General features: G+C 34.7%; 1 protein-coding gene across 2 annotated transcripts in view; it reads left to right on the top strand.

Moving 5' to 3' along the window:
- LOC106669329 (igLON family member 5-like) overlaps positions 1–24642 on the top strand; it is a 123472-nt gene that overhangs the window by 19909 nt on the left and 78921 nt on the right. The window contains exons 3-4 of one of the 2 annotated variants that reach the window (XM_014398734.2): positions 10803–10886; positions 15468–15620. In XM_014398734.2, the coding sequence (XP_014254220.1) occupies positions 10808–10886; positions 15468–15620 (232 nt within the window). In that variant the 5' untranslated portion in view covers positions 10803–10807. The remainder of the gene's footprint in view (positions 1–10802; positions 10887–15467; positions 15621–24642) is intronic. The other variant, XM_024227155.1, reaches the window with a different exon arrangement.

The following is a 24642-nucleotide window of genomic DNA, read 5'->3' as shown; positions in this document are numbered from 1 at the left end:
AACAGACTTTTATCCTAATTGACAAATTGGACTAAAAAGTCTGATTTTCAATTGTATTCGAGATATGAATTTCACATTTCGGGTTACCTCAACCTTTCACACTTCGTTAAAGCCCCTGTATCTCAAAAACTATTAATCCTACTTTAAATTTGATGTACCATTGGCAAATCAATGGAAAAAGCATTAAAACCCCTATCAGATTCATTTTTTTAATTGCAAACTTAGCAAACAAAATTCAAAATCGGGTAAAATATAATTTTTAGGAGTTTCCTGAGTTCTTGTCTAAAGTGTAAACAAGAGATTCTTGGGTCTGTCATCACTGACAGGCATGGCACCTACAGAAATGCTGCGCTACTAAAAACGTGTAGGTAATTTCTCAAAAGTCAGTTATCACTAGTGTAAAATTGGTCACAGTTATCACTATAGAATTGTTTTTTGTTTGCAGATGAAAATTACAAATTAGTCATATCATGAAAGTGGTATAATACAAAATTTAACATAAAAAACACCATGTTCTAAAAATTAAATGAAATGTTCTAAATTGAGTACCTTTTTGAACAATGCAAACCTTGCATCTTTTCCGACGATTAAAAATAATGCTATGATAACCACTTGGTCATGGTCTTTAGCGAATTAATACATTCGACTTAATTAGTGCAAATATAACTGTAATGTACTAAGGAAAATATAGTTTAATAGAAACAAAAACAATATAGACGTAATTAAATTATTATATTCTGAATAATCTTAATATAAATTCCGAATGTGCGATAAAATTCTTTAAATCTCTTAAATTTAAACGAACTGGTCAGTATTTTTCCCCTCCGTACCTGTGGGACCGCTGAACCGGCAGACCAAGCTCTAAATTTAATTCAAAAGGGCGCAAGGGATTTGCGGTTTTGAGACTAGATTTCTCTCCTATTTCCTACCAATTTGATGAGAAAATAGGATACAAAGGGTATTAAAAACGAGCTTTGAATTAACAAACACCACTATTCTCGCCTGTTGTTTCCTACGTTATGTATGTAAGTATATGATTTCAGTTTAAATAGACAGAGGGGAAAACGTATTAAATATCTAAGATTCGGTATAAAAATTAAATCAGACTTTAGTAATGTCAAAGCTTACTTTCATCTAGAAATGCCCAGAAATGGCAATGAATTATCAATTTTGGATAGTTACTTAATGTTTCAAAAAAGATAACGGCACTTTTAGTAAGCAGGATTAAACATCTTGATCAGAGATAAATTCAATTCATTAAAAATGTTTTGTAATATTGAATCAGCAGTAAGAGGATATTTCGAAAAAAAAGGATGAGATGTATCTGTAACTCAGGCGTTTCTTATCATTTTAGTCTGCCTATCCTTCAGTGTTTGGTACGAGATCAGCTTATTATGTTACTATGCATCAAGAATATAAGCAGGGAGAGGAATGTATAGCTAAAAACAGAAACAAGATTGATAATCCTGAAGGTAAAGAAAAGCTAGTCCAAAATGTTCGAAATCGTCAGAACTGCATGTTCATGGGTATGTGTTCCTGCATCACCCTACTCATGTCAAATTTCATCATTTAACCCGTACAACATTTGTATCATTTATAAATATTTTACACGTATTATTAAATCGACTAAAGTAAATTAAATCCTGTGTCTTTGTGAGCACATTATTTCTGTCACCTGAGCTCTTTGTGGGAGTTCCACATTTCAAATCAAGCTTTAAAAAACCTAAACATCAATGCAAATAATACTTACAACTTCCATGTTACATCGGTATTTGAGAAACGTTGCTACTAAAAAGTTTAAAAATCATTTTGGCTCTTCAAAAAAATGGGATTAGGCATTCGCTCGGCTGAGCGTGGGAGTGGATTATAGAATTTCTTAACCCGTGAAGACGGAACGAACTAATTCCAAGTTCTGTCGCGTGCTGGGAATGATTTTCTATGTAGACAAATCTCGATTTTATTCGAAAAATGGTCGGTTTTATCGTAAGAGAAGGATTTGACCCGTTTCTTTATCGTGGTCATATCTCATATTATTATATTTCAGCTGGAGATTTTTTTTCACCTCAAACCGTTTTCTGCGTTTTCCACTTACAACTCTCCAACATCGTAAATTTCAAAAATTAAGGTGGGAAAATGGCTTCATTCCTTACTTTACTTTATTAATTCATAAAATCGTATAAAAGGTGATGGCACAGGTCCTAACTCACTTTTCCTGTGTTACTTTAAAATATATTTTATGTGCTGTAAGATATTTAACATGGTTTCTAATGAGCTGCTGCACACTCGTTCATTTCTGCTAATATTTTATCATTCGGACGAGTCTGGAAATTGCTCCAACCGTACCGCTAAAAATATGGACGTTGGTAAACCAAATAAGACGGATAAGCTCTTATTAAGTTCGCAGTCCCAGAAGCCCACAGATCATCAGTGAAGAAGAGACATCATTTTCATCATTCTTATACAGGGTGTCCCAGTTCCTTCTGGCGAAACTCAGGGAATCGATTCTACTCTTCGTTTGGAGCAAAAAATGCTAGGAGAAAATTTTCGGAAAGTTCTCTATTTTGAAGATATTCGTCAATTTAGGTTTTTTCACTACCTTACCACATAAAAACGCTTACCACTTCCAAAATGTTGAGACTATAACAAATCCAATTCACCATTTGAAAGAACGCTAAATTTTCTGTAAGATACTTCTATTTGCAATAATCTGAATGACATAAAATGTTAGCCAATATCAGTTGGAACATGTCAAAATTACAAAATTTAAAACTTTGATTATGATTGCACGTTCTACTGAGGTTACAAAAAAATACCTACAACTTGTCAAATTTCACAAAAACTTCTTCATCTAATATGCTTTACGTTGATTTTTCAACTCTACTAGAACGTTATTTAAAAACCTGGATATATCAACGTAAAGCATATTAGATGAAGAAGTTTTTGTGAAATGTGACAAGTTTTGGTTTCAACATTTTGGAAGTTGTAAGCGGTTTTATTGTGGTAAGGTAGTGAAAAGTTGAAAAAACCTAAATTGACGAATATCTTCGAAATAGAGAACTTTCCGAAAATTTTCTCTCTTTTTGCTCCAAACGAAGAGTAGAATCGATTCCCTGAGTTTCATCAAAAGGAACTGGGACACCCTGTAGAATAAGACATACGCAGTTGACTCAGGAACACTTGATTTTGTAGCAAAGCGAGCGTATGTGCACGGCATGTAGAAAAAATGTTTTCGATATGTCCCATGTAGTCGGTATAAAGAAATTGAAACATTTGTGTATCACTCTGTATATAACCCAGACACACCCTTGATGGCGGAAAGTCGAAACATAATGTAAAAACCTAACCGCTCATGTCAAATTCACAAATAAAAAACCTGTTACTTGATGGTTTCCTATCGTTTGGTTTGCTTACCTTCACTATTTTGGACTGACAGACGCGTTTCACAGTTAACGATGGTGCCTCACCCTGCATAGATCCTGTCCAAACTATTAATGATGGCGAAAAGTCGAAAACGTAATGCAAAACCTAACCACTCATATCTATCTCACAAATATAAAACCTGTTTCGTGGTCGTTTCCTATCATTTTTGGTTTACTTATCCACTGCTTTGGATTGGCCAGATTTTGAATTACTGATGGTGCTTAACCCCAGACGCACTAATGATGGCGATAAGTCGAAACCTAAAGAGTAATATCAACGTCACAAATATAACCCGTTGCCTAGTTGTTTCTTATCATTTTCAATTTGCTTATCCGCATTATTATTTCAGACGGGTTTTGTGAATTATTGATGTATCCTCACCCTGCATATAACCTAGACTCACCATCGATGATGGGGCAAATGCGAAACATAATTTAACAATCTAACCGCCAGTGACGAGTTTTTGAGTTATTGGTGTTACCTCGCCCTGCTTCCTGACAGCTGTAGGTTGTATTTTTATGAGTTGAGTAATCGGAGGAATCTTTTCATCCCATAATCGGGTATCTAAACGTGAAATAGCTGTTCTTTTAATTTATTTCACCAAAAATAGCTCAAGAGTGTATAACGATGCGCATAGCTAAATAAGTAGTATTTTAAAAGAGTCATGTGGAAGTTGGTGTCAGGATGAACAGTAATAACAAAAATCGCAATTGAGGAAGTGAAGTAACGGCCCAAACGGGATACACATCTTCTAGTCCAATGTGAATTTCACTGGGTTATTTATGCAGTCAAGAGCCCCCGCCGCCATGCGAACCCATGCATTTTTAGCAAGAGTTTTCAATCCGTTTCTACCCTCAACCTCGTCTAGCGCCATACCACTGCAAACAAACTATAAACAAATTTTTATTTTATTTATTTTTGTTTAAAAAAAAACAACAATACTATCAAACCTTATTTAGGCAGGAAATTGATCAAGAAGTTGTGGTACAAAGTGTTAAACTAAATCAAATTACCAAATAAATTTATAGTTTAAAGTATCAACGTTTTAAAAAGTGAATTAATTTTTGAGCAGTGTCGTTCATTGTACCTTATGCTCTAAATCGAAGAAAGATCTAAATTTTGACATTATTACACCTAAAATTCTTCAACCCTTCCCAAAAGGTCATTACATTTGTACACATAAATATTCCATTATGTTCTTCGCACAAACTGCACTCCTCAATAGCTTATTAAAGGTGGCCATTCACGATCACTCCAAATGGAACCGCACCAAGCCGTACAGCTCCATTTGGAGGGCCTTAAATTCACGACCGCTTCACAGCCAGTCGCTCCGAACGTCAATCAGTGAATTACCTTCTCAAAATGGATGACGATCTCTTGTGCTACGCTTCTGTTTATTTATATATTCAAAGCAAAAAATCGAAGAGGAAATGGTGTAAGAAGTGCCTTCTGAAGCCGCAATACCCACATCAATTTGATAAAAGATCTATCCCTGGAACCCGCTGATTGGAGGAACTATTTAAGGATGGATGAAACGTCTTATTTATTCATTATATTTAGTGTTATATTGATCAAATTACTTCTTTTAATTAATTAATCTTTTTTGTAAGGTTTTGGTTGAAATGAAAAAGCTAGTACCACAAGCGGGATCCGAATCCATGGCCTTCGGCTGAATACGCCGCTGCTCTACCACTTGAGCTATCGTAACTTCGATCCTCTCTGACACCAAAAAATGGCAAAAAGAGAGAAAATTCGAAAGGTTGTAGGTTGAGATGGGGAGTTGGTGTCCGAGTGGATCGAACTATCGAAGTCACGATAGCTCAAGTGGTTAGCGCAGCGGCGTATTTAGCCGAATTACCCTTGTTACCCCCTTGAGTAGAAAACAAAAGACAGTCATGAGAGAAATCATCACTACATGAAAGGTTGGCAACCACATTACGATTTCTCGTTACAGGGATGAACTACAAAGAACTTAAGTTCTCTACTACGATTTCTGATCATTGTTAGGGGTTATCAATACCGCATCTCTCGTTGCATTTGTATTCTTTGTTTTGACAACGTCGACCAACTGGTTGAGGATCGAATTTCTTTTATTTCTATCGTGGTAATCATTGTCCACCACTTTCCATAAAAATGGTAAACTTTGATACAATTCAATCACTCAGCAATAAAATCTCGATTGGATGCCATAAAAGAATAAACTTTTTGACTTTTTGAGAATGTACGACGGAGATGTTTGCTCAGTGACAGAAAGAGGGAGACTGCGCCAAAAAAACGCGCTTTTCCCACTCACGACAAGCCAGCGCTCCAATATTCCACCGTTCACGAACGCACTACTCTATTCGAGTGTTCCCTTAACCCAAAATATAGACTGTACTACTTTGGTCAATATGTCAACCATCCTGAAATAAAATTTAGAAAAATTTCTATTAAAAAGAAATCTAACAATCCTAAATTCTCAAAATATAATTCCTGAACATCAGTTTGAGTTTCGCAACCGCCACTCAACTGTCCAACAGTGTACATTACGTCGTAGAAATTACCTTCTCCTCCCTTGAGTTGAGGTAATACTGTTCCGGGGCGTTTCTTGGCAAAAGTCAGCTTCATAGAAAACAATAACTGAATATACAAGGCTAAGTTCTTTGAACTTAGAAATAGATACGCCGGTTTTCGTCGGAAAGAAAGATAGCAGCGTCAGTGGGCGGGGTCTTCGGAGAGGCTCTTGCGAGTCAAGCCCTCATAGAATCTGAGCAGGAGACGAAGGATCGTCCTCACCCGACTGAGGATTGGCCATACACGGTTGACACATGGGCACCTGCTTTTGTGCCAAAGCCCGCGCAAGTGCCCCTTATGCAGAGAAAGGTTGCTCGATGTGTCCCACATAATAGAGGCGTGTCATGCCTTGTCTCCATACCGAGAGCGTGTAGGCATGCCGCCGGACTTAAGAAAAGTTCTCGAACGCGGTAGCGAGTTTCAGAGTCTCCTGTTCCGCTTTTCAGGGGAAATTGTTTTTTTTTTATCGTATATAGTATGTCTTGTGTGTTGTGTGTCTATGTTTTGTCTGAGTGCATGTATTTATTAGCGTGAATTGCGAGGGGTGAGGGTGAAATATAACGTCATCATCACCCCTCGAATGATGAGAGCGTAAGAGTGTGTGTTCGGGGTCGATGGCGGAATATTTATAAAAGTACTCCATCGACCCCAATCTAGATTAGTTTGAGTATAGGGTCGGTGGAAGAATATCAAGTACTCCACCGACCAAACGGAATGAGTGTACTGTATGGATGTATTTATGTGTATTACTTGTATGAATGTATTTATTTGTATAAATGTAGTGTTTGAAAGGGTAAATAGAATATAAACTTAGTTGGGGGCTGAAATGACCTAGATGTCGGAAGCCCCAGTCAAAAATAAATAAATAAATAAAACAAAAATAACTGAATATAGAAGAAATTAGTTTCAAACCTTTTCTCGTCGGATAAAAGGATGGCTACTAAGTTATGGCAGGGATATAAGAAGGGAGAAGCAGGCCAATCCACCATCTGACGTCTGACAGACTTGTATCGCACTTCTGTTTTCATCATACCGCAAATCTCAAGAAGAAATCACACAATTTCAAATATGTTTTTATAAGAATATATTTCGAGGTTCTTTGAGTAAGGCAGTGTTACATTCGCTTCTTTTTAATTGTCAAGTAGATCTCTTAAGTAGCGGGCATTAATGTGGCTGTTCATGTTCAACAGCATCCATGTGTTATTTCATACTTCATAGCTACCCAGTAATGGGTTTTTCCGAGTCGTTAAAGCCAATTCTTTCTCCTCAGAATATCCTATCCATACTAGTGTTCCAAGGGGAGTTTTTAGGCCCCCATGCTTTACCTGATGAACTGAACTGATAACCTCACTTTTCCAAGCAATACAACGATTCTCTCAAGTAATTCTGATCCTATTGTTTCCATTCAAACTTTCAGCAACACTTCACACAAAAAAATAAAATACAATCGCACTTTCCATAAGTGTTGATGATCATGATCGTACAGTTCTAGTCTTATTTCTGAAAATTGTTTACCATAGGTTGAAAATATTTCGCAGGAAATCATCGCGAAATACTATAATTACATAGATAAAACCGTAGACTAATATGAACAAAGTCTAACGAATATTAAATGTACACGATTTTAACTCGAAACGTGCCAACAAATATGTGCTAAGTAAAATTGTTAGTTAGAAATGAGTGATTATGGCTGAATGCCTGGAGTAATGGGCTTCAAGTAGACGTGATAATCGTGCCAGGTGTGTAAATAGGTTTTGACAAATGTGCACTATTTCGGAACTAATAGCACAATCATGCCTGCCATTGCCTGTCAAGCGTGCTATTTTGTAACCTCTTATTAGGCTTTGGTTAACTTCATTTTCAGGGGCTTCTGCCGTTTCGATGCCGATTGATTTTACCAAGTCTAAAAACTGATATTGCGCCAAGGTTTTTATTCACCATTAAATTGCACAAGTATGTGAAAGGACTTAAAATATGATAAGACCCGCATTATTAAAATGAAAACGCGTACGGTTATTAGTCAGGGCTACCTGGAGATTTTGGTTGTGATTTTTCTTTTGAAACTAAGATACCAAGTCAAAACCTTCAATAAATTTAAAATCAAACTCAGAAGCCGGAATAGCATCCCTCGTCAAATATTTATAAAGGGAGGCTACAGACTTGCAAATATTTTTTGACGGTACTAGGTCGGGCCATATTATGGCCGCCCGAGAATTCTTGCAAATTTGCCTTAGGAGCCTTAGGAGAAAAAATAGTATAAATTAAGATAAAAATTCATTTAACTAATAAAAAAGAAGTATTTATGGATATAAAAAAAGTTGTAGCTTAGAAGAGGGATCAGGGACACGGTCCCTGGTTAGTTAACTTCTGTGTGTTTTAACTAGTATAAGAAATATGTCGTGATTAGTAGTATATAAGAAAATACCATGCAGAATCGTATTAAATGAGATTATATACATACAATGTTGCAAAAAGGAATTATACTTTTCATGAAATAGGTTGAACTTTTCTTTCTTTTGTGTGGTGATTAGTGACCGTTAATCGATAATTATTCACAAAACCGTGAGATTCGGTCTGGTGTGATGTAGGTTTCAGAAAAACATTTTCTTTATCGTGCCAACGTTTCGATCTTTATTGAGCCCTAAAGATGATCTCAATAAAGATCGAAACTATTACAATTAATTAAGGTTTTTAGTCGAGATGAAAAAAAGTTAATGGCACGAGCGGGATTCGCACCTTCATCTCGACTAAAAACCTTAATTAATTGTAATGATTTAATTGGTCCAGCGGACGACGAAATTAGTGAATTTAAAAACCGAAACGTTGGCACGATAAAGAAAATGTTTTTCTGAAACCTACATCACACCAGACCGCATCTCACGATTTCTGAATCATTTTCTTTCTTTAGTTTCGGATTCGTTTCTTCGAACCTTTAAACCCCTTAAATACGAATTTTTATAGCAATAAAAAATTTGATATTTTCCAACCGGAGGGGTGGAATTTTGTTTTCCTGGTCACGTTCTCCACTTAAAAATCCATCAAACATCTGGATTTTATCCGAAGTCCATGCTATTACAACTGTTGGAAATTTTAATTTCTTTTCTTTCAGACTAGGTCAACAGAGTTTAGATTTGATATTATTATAAGTGAGAAAAAGAAGATAAAATCAACAAAGATTTCTTAAATTGCTCATTTTATATCTCCGGTTATAATTTATTTAGCAAAAAAAGTTTGTGCCATCACTTGTACTTATAGGGTTTTAACTCCTTATAAGTTTCTTTTAGATCGGTGATGTCGGTAGGAAATACATTTGAGGAAAAAAAATTTTCAATCTTCCTAAAAAGTTATATTCAGTAGTTTTCGGAGTGCAAAAATACCAATATCATTTTTGTGTTTTTCTAAACAAAATATATTTAACAATAATCTTTTACCAAGTGAACCGCCAGTGGCCATAGAAAGAAAGAAAATAAAAGGGGGTCAACGCAGGATAGATTTCAATTTCATCAAGGGAACAAGATACTTTTAAACAAACATCTCTTCTGTTTTACTTATTTTTTGTGTCTAAAAAATCAATCGTTATTTATTACGAACAGAATCTCCAAACTTATTGAAAACCTACCTTTCTGAACGCGTCAGCTCATTTAGCGGTTAAATATTTTATAAAATCATTGACGTTTGTCGGTATCTTAAAAGCACAATAATACATTTAACATGATACAAGGTTGCTTGAATAATATCTGAGTTTTTGCTAGGTTTGTTAAGCTCTTCTCTCTCTCTATATGCCATTTTTTTAGGTTTGGGGGTTGGTTGATTAAGAATTTTACTAATTCAATCCTTTTTTAAAAAGATAGTTCCTACTCACAGTAAGTTGTTTTGCAACGATCCGGATTTCAAGCCTTTTAGCTCATCATCAGGTTGAAGGACTTCTACAACCACGTCTCTCGACATGAATTGCCAAAGTGAACCCGCTGATACCTCCGCCAACGTGACGTTCCAATTAGCAGCTGATTTTTTTAAAGGCGCTCAATTTGAACGTGCGAAACGCGGAAATTATAACACAAATAAATATTATACTAGTTAATACTTAATATTATTAAATTACTATAAAAATAATAACAATTAAAATAAATTAGTTTAATTATTTGGATGTTTGATATTATTTATGTACATATTTAAAAGGGGAGGTAGATCAAAATCTGTTGTATTATTAATGCATTTATCACCATGTTTAATTGTACATTTTTTTATTTCAAATTGCTGAAACCAATCATTTCTATATTACTAATTCATTCCTCCACCGACCTATATAGATCTATTGTGAAACTCGTGAAGAGTATGTATCGATGTCTCTGGTTCCTCCTGATGGTAGGTTTCTGGCTGTGCTTTGCCCATCTTCTTTGGGTGGAAGTTAAGCCGGCCACTCCCTAGTATGAGGCCTATAATTTCTCTCAAATCCTGAAAGAGGGGAATTTCTCCACATTCCTTTTTGAGAGATTTACAAATCACTTAGATTGCACCATACCTAATTGTTTGTCCAGTGTTTGCGTTTTTCTTTCTCAAGCCATTTTTACACTTCCAACTTAAGGACAAATCCTGGTGTACCGGTTCTGATTCCATGCGAGAGAAGGCTGCCCCTGTTTGAAAGATAGGTCCTTCTTTCAAATAAAAATGTTTGTTCCCTATAATTGAAGTGTAAATTAACGAGATTGAAAAAGTTTATCAAAGCATGATAATGATTAAGCTTAATGGTTAATATAGCATAATTATGTTAAAACATACACAAACAGGACGATCGAAGTATAACGTGTGCATTTTTGTTTTGATTTCAGCTATCATGTACTACAGGCGGTTACTTCTTGTTGCCGTATCCGTCAGCCTGTTATCAACCCTTTATGGCCAAATTCCAAACTTTGGTAAGCAATTCGTAAAATAAATGTCACATAAGTATATATTCACTAATTTCGCGGTCCGCTTGACCAATTAATATATTATAATTAATTAAGGTTTTTAGTTGAGATAAAAAAGTCAATGGCACGACGGGATTCGAACCCACGATCTTCGGCTAGATACGCCGCTGCTCTACCCCTTGAGCTATCGTGACCTCGATCCACTCGGACACTAACTTCCCACCTCAACCCCACCTTTTGAATTTTCCCTCCTTTCGGGGTTCGAATCCCGCTCGTGCCATTGACTTTTTTTGTCTCAACTAAAAACCTTAATTAATTGTAATATATTAATTGGTCAAGCGGACCACGAAATTAGTGAATCTAAACAATGTTTATAAATCCCGGGCCCTGGTGATGACCTCAATAAAGATTGGAACGTTGAAGAAAATGTTTTTCTAAAACTTACGACACACCAGACCGCATCTCACGATCTCCATAATCCTATGACTTAAGCTAAGGAGTTTTTTTTTTTAAACACAGTTTCTTCAAATCAGAAAAGAAAAACATAGCAATTTCAAACAGAATGTACGATTGGAATGAATGTGTAATCAATTAACGCCATTTAAATGCAAAAAAACCATTTAACGTCTAGAATATAGCACAACAAAAAAATAACCCCCGATGAATAGGATTCACGCATCTAAAACAAATGTTCAAGCAATCGATCGGGCCATTTTTCACCTATCCTGGTCCCAATAAGACTTCACAGCCTTTTACCCCAACTTAATTCAACCTGCCTAAAAATGTTTACTTTTCCCCTAAACATTATTCTAAATTGTCCCTTTATGCCTTTTCTTTAATAAAGTGTATCTTATCTTGATGGATGGACAACGGAAATCTGGCATTATGGCATTTACATTTGTCATAAACTGCTAAAATTTTGTATAAATTTGAAGTGATTTGTTTATTTTTTGCTGAACGTTGCATTTGTTTATTGCATGTAATTATAATTCTTTTTTCTTATCTTTCTTTGTGTGACTTGGCATCAGTTATTTCGGTACTAATAAAAAATAATAAAATATTAGATACTTGTACGACCAAGGGACCAGTTAAGTTAGATTGGATCGAGAGGTTAATGTGAAATTTGTGGAACAGGGAACGAATCAGGTCGGTGACAAAAGGAATTTTGAAGTCGGTGTGAGCTTAGTAACGTAGTGAGAAGCTTAGATAATATGTCTGAGGGCTTTTCATTGGAAGTATAGGTTATTCTGGATGTTAGATGGCTTGGTATAACCCCACAGTCACACTCCGTATATCCAAAGTGGTCGCAGTAAAGCTTTATACAATATAAGTAATTAAGGTTTTCAGTTGAGATAAAAAAGTCAGTGGCACGAGCGGGATTCGAACCCACGATCTTCGGCTTGATACGCCGCTGCTCTACCACTTGGTTAATTGGTCAAGAGGACCACGAAACTAGTGAATTTAATAAGCTTTGTATAAGGTTAGTTTTGTATTAACTTATGAGGACAAAGCCATTGGACTTAATTCTGCAAACAGTTAAGAGATTAACTCAAGATGAACTATTAATGGAAATAAACAGTACATTTATTATTTATAATTACTCATTGTAAAATCACTAGATGGTCTGTTGATATAAAATGTATTAAACAAATAAAATAAAAATAGAGATAATGTGTAGTAATTAGTGATAGTTAATTAAAGATTGCTTAGAGGGCGTGAACTAGACCGCATTTCACGATCTCTAATAATCAATAGTAATAATATTGAAACGACTCTGCTGACGGAAAAAATTTAGATAAGTTAAAAACTACACGAAATGTGTGGTGATTAGTGACCGTTAATCGATAATTATTCAGAAATCGTGAGATGCGGTCTGGTGTGATGTAGGTTTCAGAAAAACATTTTCTTTATCGTGCCAACATTTCGATCTTTTATTGAGATCATCTTCAGGGCTCAAAGTGTTTGTCTTCTGTGTAATTGTGCCATTCTTGCGTGTCGTGTTGAGAGTGACACTCTTGCGTATCTTAGGTTAAGGGTGGTTTAAATTAATCAGAATTGATTTGTTTAGTTTAGAGAAAAGTTTTGTAACCTAATTTACAGGAAGTGTTTTTTTTCTTTTTTGTAACTTTTTGTATAACTATAACTAATCTCAATTGATACTGTTTATACGATACGGCATAATATTTTCTAATCCTAGGTAAAAACTATTCCCTAAAACTAAATCAACTTCTATTATAATAGCCTTGAAATACATGCACAATCAATAATGAAAACCAAATTTTCAAAAGGCTATGAAAATTAATTTTAAAAAATTCCTCGGCTTTCTAACATTTGTCGACATAATATCACCGAAAAACGTCCCAGTATATCGGTCTTTCCTAAGTCTCTAAAAAGTGGAAGTAAATAAATTATACATTTTAGAACTAGGACTTTCGTTCAAATACTACGAAATGGTTCATTTATATTGAAAGGATAAACAAGAGGATTCTTGTAACTTTTAATGTCAAATAATTAAAAGCCGAGTGAATCAATAAAGAGGACGTTGATTTAGTTAATGATCTTTTGTTCAAGACAAATGTATACTTTGTCAATTAAAAGTAGTTGAATAAATTAATTTCTAAATAATAACGCTTTACACGGTCTAGTTATTAATGTACTAAGTTAATTTGCCTTATTAATATTTAGAATAAATGGTTTTTTTAAATTTGGATTAGATACAGAAACAACTACTTATTAATTATTCTCTTCAGTTTTCAAATAAGATCATTTTTGAATAATAAATCTTTAATAATGTAAACTTTTTTAATATCAAAGGTCTCTATTTTTATATGTTGTACACACTAATTCCTGATCGTTGAATTTTATATATTTTATGCTTTATTGTAGAACAAGGCAACTTATAGTTTATTGATATCAATTTCGGTTAGTAGGAGGGAACTCCTGCAACCTCTCTTCAGTTCTTGTATTACAATATTAGAATATAAACTTCTCTTTTAAAAGATATTAAATATAATTATTCAAAATAAAAACAGCACGCTTCCCTCTATTACATTTAGGGTATTTTTGCAACCGTTGTACAGTTGATCGTGAAACAGAATTTCTAAGGTCAAGATAACCAATTTAGTATATTATCTTATTATCCTGGTTAAAAAGTTGATTTTCAATTTCCAATCATTTCTGGACTCCTCAAAATTTTTGAGGAAAAGCCCGTCAAACTTCTGAAATTGCGTTAAATTGGAATTAATATGGGCCTTGTAGTTTTTGTAAGTATAATTATTTTTTTAAATGAATAAATACAGTTAGTGGTGTTTTTCCGTCAAAAACTCTGAATAAAATTTTTGACGAAATAAACAACTAAATTTTTCACTGTCCAAAAGCCACCCATTTTTACTTTTTATTTCATTAAATTCACTAATTTCGTGGTCCGCTTGGCCAATTAATATATTACAATTCATTTAGGTTTTTAGTTGCGATAAAAAAGTCAATGGCACGAGCGGCTAGATACGCCGCTGCTCTACCACTTGAGCTATCGTGATCTCGATCCACTCGGACACCAACTTTCCATCTCAACCCCCTCTTTTTTTTTTTTAATTTTTTTTTTATTTTTTAATTTTTTTAATTTTTTTTTTTTTAAAGAAAATCCAAAAAAGTATTATTATTTCAACCCACACCACTAAGGTACAGAAAACTTAAGAAGGTTTAGAACTGCAATATTAACTACACGTATACATTCAACGCATACATTAAAATAAAATATACCAGAATCTGAGATACAACTTGAAACCTTTTTTTTCCTTCTAGGGTATTTCAATTACGAGGTTATATGAACTCCAGGGTGGTGGTGTTTTAGGGGAAAAAAATCTATTTGTAAGTTTGTCGAATGCAGGGTCGCTGGATTCGAACCCGGGACTTTACCTAGCAGTGAGGTGAGCGCCTTATCGACGCCACCGATGCCCCTGATCAGTTAAGTTTTAATCTTTTCACTTTTCCAGTGTTTTGGTGACTTTTCTGTCAAATCATCACATTTACATAATTTTTTATTAAAACTCACGAATTTCCGATCTCTGAATTTCATTTCGTTAACATTATAATAAGTTTCAATTAATTAAGGCGTATTAAAAAGTCAAGCAGACCACGAAAACTAGTGAATTATAATAAGTATTTTATAATTTATTTACATAACAATAAAAATACATATAATATGTAACAACCAACAAAAAACAGTGTCCGGGTTTTGTGTTTTTGAATGTAATATCCTTTAAATCAATACAGAACAACAACCAAATTTTAAAAAATGGTAAAATAACTTAATTATTTCTAGACTCCTAGAGCTCATTGGCAAGAACGATCGGAGTTTCTATATAATTAATTATTGATTATATTTTTTGCTGGAAGGTTGTCCTGTTTCTGCATAAACGATTTAAAAAATAGTTAATTGTTGGCATTGGATAAATAATGGTTGGTTAATGGTTAGTTAATTCGATTATTTACTCGATAAGAAGGCATAAGAAAGGAAATCCCAACTGAGAATAACCAAAAGATTGTCAATTTCTCATAGTGACCCTCACTAATGTTGGCATGTTTTAGATGATGAGAACGACTCGATCTTAAACAATACGATTTGGGATCTGCTAAGGCCACATAACAATCCTTACCTTCAAGAGCTGAGCGGCCACTGGTCCTTCAACGACACGGTCGATATAAGCAAATATGAAGAATTTGACCATACCAGGTTCGAAGGTAAGACGTTCGCATACGAATTGTAGAAAAAACCTGTAATTATTACCAATTATATATAGTATTTTCTTTGGTGATTGATCAGCTATTGAGTAATTATGTTTATGTAATATTAATTATATGTGGTGCGATTTTCATCTTAGATAACAGTTGTCTTTTAAAAACGTAATGCGTGGGTTTCCCTCATGTCCATTTTGATTATAATCATTTTCTTATCATCAATAAATCAAAAAACTTTCTAAAAAAGGTGTAATTTATCAGTGGGACCGTATCGCTTCCCCGGCTGAAGAATGTGCTCTATTCAACCCCTCCTAACATCAAAATATAAAAGATAGACCGAAACTTTCCTAGCTTCCTCGCATTATTTATAAGGGAGTACGTCTGTGATCCAGTCCGACAGGGAAAGAATTTAGAGAAAATTCTTCTCCACGGTGCAAGCCCTACGTTTAACCAAACCCCATTCCAGCAGTTTTCAACAACTCGAGTTTAATTAGCAACTATTTTACACTTGAAAAGAGACCTTTCTATTTAACTTTTGATCTTTTTGTCACTTTCGTTTATTCTGTTTCTCCATTCTCATTGTCAAACCCTCACCAAAAGTTTAAGTAGTTTTTCCTTTACGTAAATAATTAAAAGTATTGTTTTTAACGCCTCACACATTAAATTATACATTTCCAAAAGGCTTCTAATTAAAATAGTTTAAACTTTAAATAACAGGAAATCACCCTCACATCGGATGTAAATCCATTTTCCTCTTGTAAAAGGAAGGTTTTATGTTACTGGTTCTATTCGAGTTGGCGAGCGACAGAAGCATCTTTGTATTGTGAGTTTTCTGGAAGTGGGTTTTTACATCATTAAAAAATACTAATGTAATTTAACATAGGTAATAACAATAATAATTAAGAGATCATATGTCCTCCCAACTACATATCCTACTAAATGCCAAACAACAGTATTGGAGTATACAAGGGAAAATGAAAGCTTCCATGTCACATTTACTCTCCGAAGTATCATCTTACAATCTTCCACAACATTTATCATCGACTAGTGAGTTTAGGTCACCGTTGAAAATAGAATCAGTCAAGCTCTATAATGTCAATTTGCAAAGAAGAATGATAGATTAGTTGTATATTTCTGAGGTGATTTCCAATTTTCTGATTTTTCTACAACACACAGCCATGCTTCTAGCAAAGTTCTACATGTAAAACAATTAGTGCCATTCCAGCAAGTACACAGCAAACTTCACAAGACCAGTTTTTGTAGGACCTTTCTTTGTGCTTGCATGTCGTTCATACAGCAGTACAATCCGCTGACGCCGATTCTACAGATGCTTCGGAATGGCTCTTAACCCTTATATTGAATTCCCATGTTGGTTGCTTCCTTTTAATTCGAGTCCTCCGTGTGCATTAGTGGCCATAGTGTCAGAGTTGTGGCTAGGAAACAACATATACGCACACATTTGTAATATGTATGTGTGTGGTGATTAGTGACCGTTAATCGATATTTATTTAGAAATGGTGAGATGCGGTCTAGTGTGATGTAGGTTTCAGAAAAACATTTTCTTTATCGTGCCAACGTTTCGATCTTTATTGAGATCATCTCAGGGCCTGGGATTTACAAACATTGTTTACATATAACAGTTACATTTTGGATGTGGAAAAGTGAATTTATACAATCCAAAATATATTTTTTTTATATATTCAATAATATATAGAGTGCCAGTGAGATTTTGAGATTTTGTGCTTGTATACGTTGGATTTTGAAGGGGTGGGGAAGGATTTCTGTATAGAAAAGACATTTTTGTATGCTTCTTTGATGTGAAAAGTGCCGACGAAGGGAAAAAATGTGTTGGTAATGGTTCGGCCAGATTATCCTTTCAGGATTATATAGAAAGGGATAAATAGGAAAAGGAAAGCTAAATTGTTGGGAAATTAGACTATGTTAAAAATATTTGATGTGTGGAATGTAATGTGATGATATAGGTATGTTATCTGTATTGAATTTGATCAAAGATATTGGCGTAGCTGCGACTGAGTTTACATGTATCTGTTCTGTAATTGATGCTGTGTTTATCTATTTCTAAGAAATTACGTTTATGTTTGTTTTGTTCTGTGTGTAATACTTTTGGATTTTTGAAGTCGAAATTGTGTTGGTGTTCAAGATGGTGGGTAGCGAGTGCTGTAGGATTTTGCGTGAGTTTTTGCAATCATAGATATGTTGCTTTACTTGTCTCTTGTCCAGATATTGGGATGTAAGACCGATGTAAGTTGCCGGACAGTTTAAACAGTTGATCTTGTAGATTACGTCAGATTTTTTTTGTTATTGGTGTGGGATCTTTAATTTTGGAAAAAAGTGTTTGAATTGTTTTATAATCTTTGAAAGCTATTTTGAAGTTATCTGACGAGAGAAATATGTTTAATTTGTGTGATAGGCCTTGAATAAATGGTATGGAAATGTATGCTTGTTTGTTTGTATTTGATATACTTAATGTAGTATTATTAGTAATAGTGGAATGTGTTAGTGTTGTGTTGTAGTAGTTGATTATTCTGTTAATTATGTGTTTAGGGTAGAGATTGTTATGGAGGATCTGTTTGTATATCTTTATGTTTTTGTGGTAGAAGGATTCATGGCTTAAGGTAATCATTCTGTGAAGTAACCCTTTGGCCGTGTTTATTCTTGTATGAAGGGGATGGTGAGATGTAAAGTTGAGGTAGCGATCTGTGTTCCTTGGTTTTTGATACCAATCTGTGATTAATGTGCCATCTGGTTGTTTTATTACGAGTGTATCTAAAAATATATTGACAAGACAGTATTTCATCAAAAATACAGTTAGTTGTAAGTAAAAAAAAAGTAAGTATTTTAAATGGATCTAAACTGTTTTGTCAGAAGGGGAGTAAAAGTTGTTTTCTCTAGGAGCCTTGTATATAATTTATCTCCTATTTAAAAATAATAAAGTTTTTATGCTTTTCCTTCCCGTAGAAATGTTAAATTTACTCGGTGTAATACAACTAGGTAAGCTATTAAGGTAGCAGCTAGTCAGAGCCTAACCAGTCCAATACCTTTCTTGGGATCTTGCCAGAGGGGCACAACAATCGTATTTTGCCAAAGACCTTGTCCGTTTGATGTTTATACAGCGGGTAAACGGTAGACGGTTGTGCACTCTCCTTGTCCCGATTAAGCCCCAAGAAAGCTCAATTAAACTTGTTCTCTGACAGAACTAATGAATAACTTTAAGGAAAGTCAATTATAAAGAGTCCATTTACAAAGCGTTGTTCAATTTGCAAAAATAATTGCCTGCGTGAATAATGATACACGGTCCAAATTAGTTTTTAATGGAGTTATTTATAATTAAAGGATGTAAAGAGACCGATAGAATGTGTTTATCATTCCCTTTTGCTGGGAAGTGAAGAAAGTTCGAATTTAAAGCTTAGGAGTTTTACCCCTTAGTAAGTCCCTCGAGAGAGTAAATACGGGTTCATTAGCTAGCTCGAATACAAAAGTTAAAGAAGCTCTACAATTCCGAAGCTCTTCCAAATTATTTACATTTATCTTGAATTTCCTGGCTGATTAAATTTCGTAATTCCATAGAACCTATTTCCACTGAATTTAGCGCCACCGATCAAGCCCTGTAGTTACATTTTTTAGCGTGGAAACGTTTTTAAAATTTATTTCCACTGCTGTGCGTATCAGAAAATTTCTTGGAGACGTAATATACGATCCGAGTACACGAAGGTATACAATTACAATAGTTAATAAAAATATCTATGATTATCATTTGCAGGAGAATTAGAAACTGACCGGATCGGCTGATATCACATATTAATGTCCTAGATCTGACTGCTGTTGACATCTAATGACCAATCAGTCTTTCCTTTAATAACGGATAACGTTTATTCGCTCAGTTATATTTATTATTCCATATAGGTTTAACTCTGTTTGGGAAGAAAGAGCTAGGGTGAGCGGCTATAAGCACTTCGTTCAGTTTAATTGCCACCGCAGATGAATCGTTGATGTTCTGGCTACAACGGTCGCTATGTCATTGTTTAGGAAAAATGGCACATACAAAGCAAAACTGCTTAAAAATGAAATAATAACTGTCGAGCCAGCATGGAGAATGAGAGAAAGAAAGTTCTGCTCAAAAGGTAGATTGTACGTTTGTTCATTTTAATTAGATTACTTGTAATTATAAAATTGTTAACATTATTGATTAATTAGCTGGAATAGTGTAAAATGCGACTTTTGCCCTTTGTTGTTGAAATAGAAGGAGAAACCTCCTGACAAATACACTGCAGGCAGAAATATTTGCACAGTTGACTTATGTTGTATTTGCTGGTAACTGGTGGGAATTAATGAACTAATATTATGTGTTTATTTAGTTCATCATGTCAGTTTTAAAAAATACTCATAAAGGATTAAAAAAATGATATAAACTAAAACTACTTACAATTAGGATTAAAGTTGTGTTGTTAAAAGGATTTGCAACCTGAATAAAACTGAGTGTTTTTTTATTGTTATAATGTTTTATTTCTAATCATCTATTTTTAAAATTAAAAAAAAAACTTTCATGATGAAAACAAGCAGAAATATATTGGGCAAACTGTGTTGCTTTACTGGTTCGAAAACAAAATTCAAACCTTAAATTCAGGATATGTATAAAAAAAAAATCCAATTAAAAATGTTAGAGCCGTCCAAAATCATTAAGTTGCAGACCCAAAAGGAAAATTGTGAATACCTCACTTAAAAATCCAGCTGTGAAAGGTCTAAAAACTGATATGGTCCTTAGGTCTACAGCATTCTTTTCATTGTAAAATCAATAAAAAATGGCATCTATTTCACTAGAATGCATAGTATATCAGCTAGAAAGAAGTTTAAATGAATGAACAGAAAATTATGATTGGTATTTTGCGATGGACTATATTGTGAGATTTATTGTGGGGGATGTACACGATCCTGTAGTAGTGTAATTATTCTGTAATTAGTCAACCAAGTTAGGTGGAGTTATGCCTTCTTCGCCCTCCTTATTCCTACATGCCACGCACTGAAGATAGCAAATTGCCCTTACGCGTCCTGATGATCAACACAGCAAGGATGGACAAGGATAATTGGATATGACCGAACTCTATAATAGTTCTATATAATTATATTACAGAGTATGTTCCATCCACATTTACGCAGTATTTGTAGTAGAACGTTGTTTTTCTATGATAAAAGTACGTTTAACCTGTTTTAGACAGGAAAATATGGATAGGATTTAAATAGGAAAAAGAGAACATGAGAATTATGGTAAAATATGTTCGTGGTCATCTATGGTGGTGTGAGAGTGTATTGTGTGATTTCCTTAAGGGGTCTTTTTAGTCTGCAAGGTGATGAACTTGTAGTTTGGGGGACTTCTCCGACTTCCTCTCCTTCCTTATACTTTGATGCCCCGGATTGAAGAGGACGAAAACCCGAAACGCCTCAGACAGGCGAATACATCAAGGATTGACAGACAAGAATGATCGGATCATATAACTACATTGGGGATATCACCTAACCGAAGGACTTTTTGGTAAAATGTTGTCTCCCATGAATGTAAGTTTACCTTATTCGAATCAAATTGCCACGGAATGAGTTGAACTTAAAAAACCAAGTGTGTCAGTTTTGATGAGATGTTGATGGCCATGTATGGTGGTGTGTGGGTGTATTGTGTAATTTATTCTTGAGGTCTGCCAGGTGATTAACCAGCAGTTTGATGGAGTTTATCTTTGCCGGTATTCAACCACTCCTGAATCTTCTAAATTCAATCCTCCTGAAATAAAGGTTTATCACACTTCAAACCTCAAAAAAAATATTATACAATTTGTCTAGCCTAATAATTAAGACTGTACCGGGTCATATCTAGAGGAAGGTTAGTTTTTAGTAATTACTTTGAGATCGTGAGATGCGGTCTGGTGAACATTTTCTTTATCGTGCCAACGTTTCGATCTTTATTGAGATCATCTTCAGGGCTCAATAAAGATCGGAACGTTAGCACGATAAAGAAAATGTTTTTCTAAATCTACGTCACATCAGTCCTCTTCTCACGATCTCCAAATAATCATAAGTAACAGTCACTATACACCACTTGTTAGTTTTTAAGTTAGTCACATTTTGAACCTAAAGAAGATTTAAGCAGATCTACTATTCGATTTGCAGACCCGGTTCACTTTCTTGCGGAAAGTTGCTGTTTGAATTAAGAGCACAATGTTGCAAAAGTGTTGAAACAAACAAAATCAAAGATGTACTCAATGTTTAGAGGTTTAATATAGAAGTTCTAGTTTTACCCAAAACCATTCCTGACTCTGAAATGTGACTATTTGTCAGAAAATTAATAACTTTTTATCGATTTCATGATAGAAATTATTTTTAAAGAAAAAAGAATTATCCATTAGATCACTGGTTGTTCTTTTTATGTCCCTTGGCTTTTTCCGTGATCTGCTTTATTGTGTGGAGTTTTATTGTTAAAAGTTTCGAAATTATTAAGAGAGACAATATTCTTTGTAAGCTTCTTCGTCTTTGAGATTTATAATAAAACGGATTCCATTCGTAATGAGAAACGACTTCAATTGGAAATGGGTTTGCAATCAGTTTTTATTTCTTCCTTTGCCCCTTTAGTCTCTACCTTGACGTAAAAGGATGGTTTTTTAATGCAGATATCGTTTGTAAAGGGTAACAAGGTTCTTTGAACGGAGGATACTGTGCACATTGTCTTTTTACCCCCGCCCCCGCCGCCACCCATTTTACAAATTCGGGCTTAGGGGGCTCTTTACGCCACTACCCTCGACTAGACCCGTCATGAAAAATTCATTTATCCGGGACCTTCTGCAGGGTTCGGCATCCCTCTACTTTAGAACCTGTGCAAACGAATATTTAAAAATATCGGCATGTTTGATTTGTCGAATCGGACCGTAACTGGCCCAACTGTTTGTCTTTGAAAAAAATATTACAAGCGCAATATTTTTATCTATGCATAATCTTGTGAAAATTATAACCATTAGTTGCATAAAACTGTTGCCGTTTAGAACATATTTCATATAGTATGTGTTTCTCCTATTAACTAACTTTTTTCTACTTTTTTAGGCCATTGGTATTTAAAAATCACTCCGCCTAGACACCTAACCAGATCGATTTTACATTAAACCTAACCATATAGTGGAAGTTGCAACCCCTTAGAATTTATTTATACTATTTCCCAAGCCACTCATTGCATGACTTCTTAATCTTCGAGGCTAAATGAATAATCCAGGAGGCAATGAATCATACCCGAGAGGAAATGTTCACAGAATGTAGCTTAATGTCTTAGAACCTGCAAATTATCGCCGAATTAACTTCTGTTAAAATTTCTCCTCACTTGAAATGTGTTTCAAAAAAACAAAGAAAACGACCGAACTATATACAGTGTGTCCCAAAGAGCAGTAATTCTGATGGAAGTAAATTTAACTAGTTATAATCAATCAGATGGCCGTATAATCAGTTATAACCGACGCGGCGCGTGTAATCAACACTCAACTCATTTCGCGTATCTTAGAGCAAATTGCATTCCGTGCGTTCAAACACAACCAGGATATATCGTAATCCTTGAATCTATTTCAATAAACCTTCACCGATGTAACCATTTTACAATAATAGGAAAGTATAGTTCTTTAAAAAAAACTATTACAAATGTATTCCTGGTGTAATGTAATTTTTTATCTGATACCAAAAATCATTAAGTTGCAGACCGAAAAGGAAAATTGTCGGTACCCCATTTAAAAATCCAACCCTGAGAAGTGTAAGAAATGGTTATATGGTCTATAGGGCTATATTTTTTGTAATTAAAAACCAATTACGTCTACTTCTCTGAAATACCTAGTAGATCAGCTAGAAATCAGCCTTTTGCCAATGAGCAAATCCAGAAAGCCTAGCATTTGCCGTAAATTTAACTTACGTCAGATGGCCACAGAATGGTTTGGAATAGATTTAAGTAGAAACAACAAAACTTGTCGGTTAAAATGAAACATATTGCTGGTATGGCGTGTAAGAGTATTGTGTGATTTCTTCTTGGAGTCTGCAAGGTGACGAATCTTTAGTTTAATAGAGTTCTGAGCCATTCTCTCCCTCCTTATATCCTTGATGTTAACTAAAGGGAGGTAACCCATCGGACAGACAAGCATAGCAAGGATAGGCCGACACGATGATGGTGATGAACCAGGTTCAGTTGAGTTGTGTGCCTGCCTCTCTCTGTTTATATCCTTGAGGCCACACTTGAAATGGCGAAATACAGAAAGGCATCTGGCATACCAGAACGGCAAGAACAGGCGTATAAAACACCACCGAGTAGTAGACCTCATCTTCTCTAGGTTTAAATTGTCGGTAGCCTAAAAACTAATCTTCCTCTTGATTTGACACGGTGCAATCGCGATTATACTACACTAGGCAAATTTTATGATTTCCTCTCGTGGTCTACGGTATGATAGACCTGTAGTTGTTTGAAGTATATTTGTCAGCTATCGTCCCTGTTTTAGTTAGAAGTGTTTTGGTATCTTGCCATCTTCAAAAAATGGGTTTGTTTGTCTACCTCCCTATGCTTATATTCTTGGTGGTACACACTTAAGAAAGCGAATTGCCGAAACGCGTCTTGTAACCCAAAAAAGCAACGTCAGGGAAACCTAAATGATCAGAAACGACCGAACAACACGTAGCACATTACCAAACTTCAGTATTTGAAGATAAAATACAGTTGATATGGTAGTGAAATGGTTTCAAATCATGATTATCTTCATGTGGAGAACCGATTTTTTTTTTTTTTTTTTTTTGGTATCGATGAATAACTGATAGTGCACTATATGACAAGCAAACAAAAACGCGTACCCGTATGTTACATTGGTTGATTCGGCTAATGAAAATTTTACCAATAGCTCCCCAGACGTTTTACAGAAATATCTTAATGACCTCATTTAGAAATTGCTTACTATCAAAAACGGTATATATATATATATATATATATATATATATATATATATATATA

This window comes from Cimex lectularius, unplaced genomic scaffold (assembly GCF_000648675.2).
Source record: "Cimex lectularius strain Harlan isolate CLEC.00 unplaced genomic scaffold, Clec_2.1 scaffold35, whole genome shotgun sequence".
NCBI classification, from domain to species: domain Eukaryota; kingdom Metazoa; phylum Arthropoda; class Insecta; order Hemiptera; family Cimicidae; genus Cimex; species Cimex lectularius.
Note: the sequence above shows the minus strand (reverse complement) of the source record. Positions and strands in the feature narration are given on the sequence as shown.